Source organism: Portunus trituberculatus, chromosome 22 (assembly GCF_017591435.1).
Source record: "Portunus trituberculatus isolate SZX2019 chromosome 22, ASM1759143v1, whole genome shotgun sequence".
In the NCBI taxonomy this organism is placed as follows: domain Eukaryota; kingdom Metazoa; phylum Arthropoda; class Malacostraca; order Decapoda; family Portunidae; genus Portunus; species Portunus trituberculatus.
Window position 1 is genome coordinate 2,031,411 of NC_059276.1, and position 2,500 is coordinate 2,033,910.

The following is a 2,500-nucleotide window of genomic DNA, read 5'->3' on the forward strand; positions in this document are numbered from 1 at the left end:
ACGTTAAAAAATAAAAACTGTCTCCATTACACCTTTTATATATTTTTCTACCTGTCGTTTTCATGGGCGCTTCCTGTAACAATATCAAAAACCGTCTCTCTCTCTCTCTCTCTCTCTCTCTCTCTCTCTCTCTCTCTCTCTCTCTCTCTCTCTCTCTCTCTCTCTCTCTCTCTCTCTCTCTCTCTCTCTCATTCTAATATCTACTTTCTCTGTTTTTTCAGCACTTCAGTTTCTCTCTCTCTCTCTCTCTCTCTCTCTCTCTCTCTCTCTCTCTCTCTCTCTCTCTCTCTCTCTCTGCATACATTTTTTACCCCTTTTTCCCTTCATCCTATCAGCTTGTACAGTCAGTCGAACATCCTGGTCGGAAACCTAAACCTAGAAACCAGCGTGTCTTTGAAAGCGGGAAATAGATAGATAGATAGATAGATAAATAGATAGATAGATAGAGATAGATAGATACACAGACGGAGAGACAAGCGGCTGATCGATGGTAAGATGGAAAGGCAAAGTGAATGAAAAAGGGAGATTGATAAATGTTTGGGTGGCTATATTTTTGCAGCAGCAGGAAGAGGAGGGGGAGAAGGTAGAGGAGGAGTGGAGGGGAGGAAGAGGAGGAAGGAGAAGAGGAGGAGGAAGGGAACAGGAGATAGAAAGAATACACACAGACACCCACAGAGAGAGAGAGAGAGAGAGAGAGAGAGAGAGAGAGAGAGAGAGAGAGAGAGAGAGAGAGAGAGAGAGAGAGAGAGAATAATAAAATAGTAGAGAGTTATAGACTACGAAAAGAGGGAGAGAAGAAGAGAGAAAGAGATAAATTGAAAGAGAAGACACGTGGAAGACAGTTAATTGACTCTCTCTCTCTCTCTCTCTCTCTCTCTCTCTCTCTCTCTCTCTCTCTCTCTCTCTCTCTCTCTCTCTCTCTTTCTATCTATCTATCTATCTATCTATCTATCTATCTATCTATCTATCCATCTCTCTCTCTCTCTCTCTCTCTCTCTCTCTCTCTCTCTCTCTCTCTCTCTCTCTCTCTTAGTCACCCATATCCTAAATACCAGTTTTCATATAACGCTAGAAAGGAGTCTCACTTTGACCCTCTAGCCAGTCCCTCAGTCTCACCTCTGCAGGGAAGGTGGTGCCCCCAATCTGGTGCTCCGACCCCTTTGCATTGGCGTCCCCAAAGTGAATGTAAAGGTCCTCGAAGCGATACTTGTACACCAACGGACCGCCTGTTATGTTCACGTGGTGTTTCGTTCCCTTCTCCACCTTGAAGATCACGCTCTGCCCAGTGTTGAACAGCGTCCCCGACACCTGTAGAAGAAGAGACAAGTGTGATGAAGTGGAGGAGTTACTTAAGAGAAGGGTAAGGCAAGTGAGTGAGGGATTAAAGCTGGGAGAGGAGAGACTCAGGTGAGAGAAACGCAAAGGTGAGATAAGGAGAAACAAGAGGGATAGAAGTAGAAGGGAAAAGGGATCATTAAGGAGTTAACAGTGTCCTAGATTCATGTTAGGAGAGGAGACAGGTGAGATAAGAGGACAATTATCTGATAAAGTAATTGTAGTCTGGGTCCATTGAGACAAACCTTTTTTACGGACCCATCGGAACAGATTACTGAGCTGTCACGTATCTAACTCAGAAATTTTAGGGCGAAGTGAATTAAAATTGTGAGCATCATCTGGAAGACCCGTGGTGGAAAAAAGGAAGAGGAAGAATGGGTTTACTAGGAAAAGGAAGGGAGAATAGGAAGATTGGACGCGTGGACAGGTGAAGCAAGGTACAAATTACTATAGCATTTCGGATACCTGTGTGGGAAGACGAGGACAGATGAGATAGGAAGAGTAACGGTTACGAGGGTACACAGACAAATGGATAGGTAAATTATAAGCCACAGAGGGAGTTGCTATGCTCCCAGAGAGCCTTAGGTGAGACGTGGTCAGGTAAATATACTACCCAATCTACATTCTTTTCTCTAACCGAATGGTCACACGAGGCAGACTACGGTTGTATTTACATATTTAACCTAAGCTACCAACTGTGACAAACGCTTTGGTGAAAATATCTTGGCGGGAAAAAAGTGTCATAGGAAAAATCTGTTACATAAGGGACCGTCGTGGTATGGCCTACAGTGGAACCATGCGTGCTTTGGGGTCCGAGGGGTCTCCAAGCGCACGGGTTCGAATCCTGTCCACGGTCCGAGTGTAAGTTGGGCTTCCTCACTCGGGGCATTTGTTTCCTAGCGGGTGGTGGCTTTGAGATATGAGGTACCACAAAAAGTATCCCCATTAGCCCAGAAATTCCCGTGAAAAGCCCACATGGTATAAATAAAAAATTAATATAAGAGTTTCTGTTTCTCTCACCACTTCCCTGTGCACCTCTCTGAGACAAGCGTTAACCAGTACTCTCAACCATTCATCCCTTCCTCGGGTAAACACTGGACCTCCCTGCCTGCTTCTGTATTTCCATCTACCTGAACTCATATAAGAGGAAGGTTTCAAGACATTT

General features: G+C 44.6%; 1 protein-coding gene across 3 annotated transcripts in view; it reads right to left on the reverse strand.

The window, feature by feature from the left end:
* LOC123507484 (carbonic anhydrase-related protein 10-like) overlaps positions 1-2,500 on the reverse strand; it is a 229,984-nt gene that overhangs the window by 33,081 nt on the left and 194,403 nt on the right. For all 3 annotated transcript variants that reach the window (XR_006675661.1, XM_045260394.1, XM_045260393.1), the window contains exon 4: positions 1,117-1,308. Coding sequence is in view for 2 of the 3 variants with exons in the window: in XM_045260394.1 (XP_045116329.1) it covers positions 1,117-1,308 (192 nt within the window). In the remaining variant the exon portion in view is untranslated. The remainder of the gene's footprint in view (positions 1-1,116; positions 1,309-2,500) is intronic.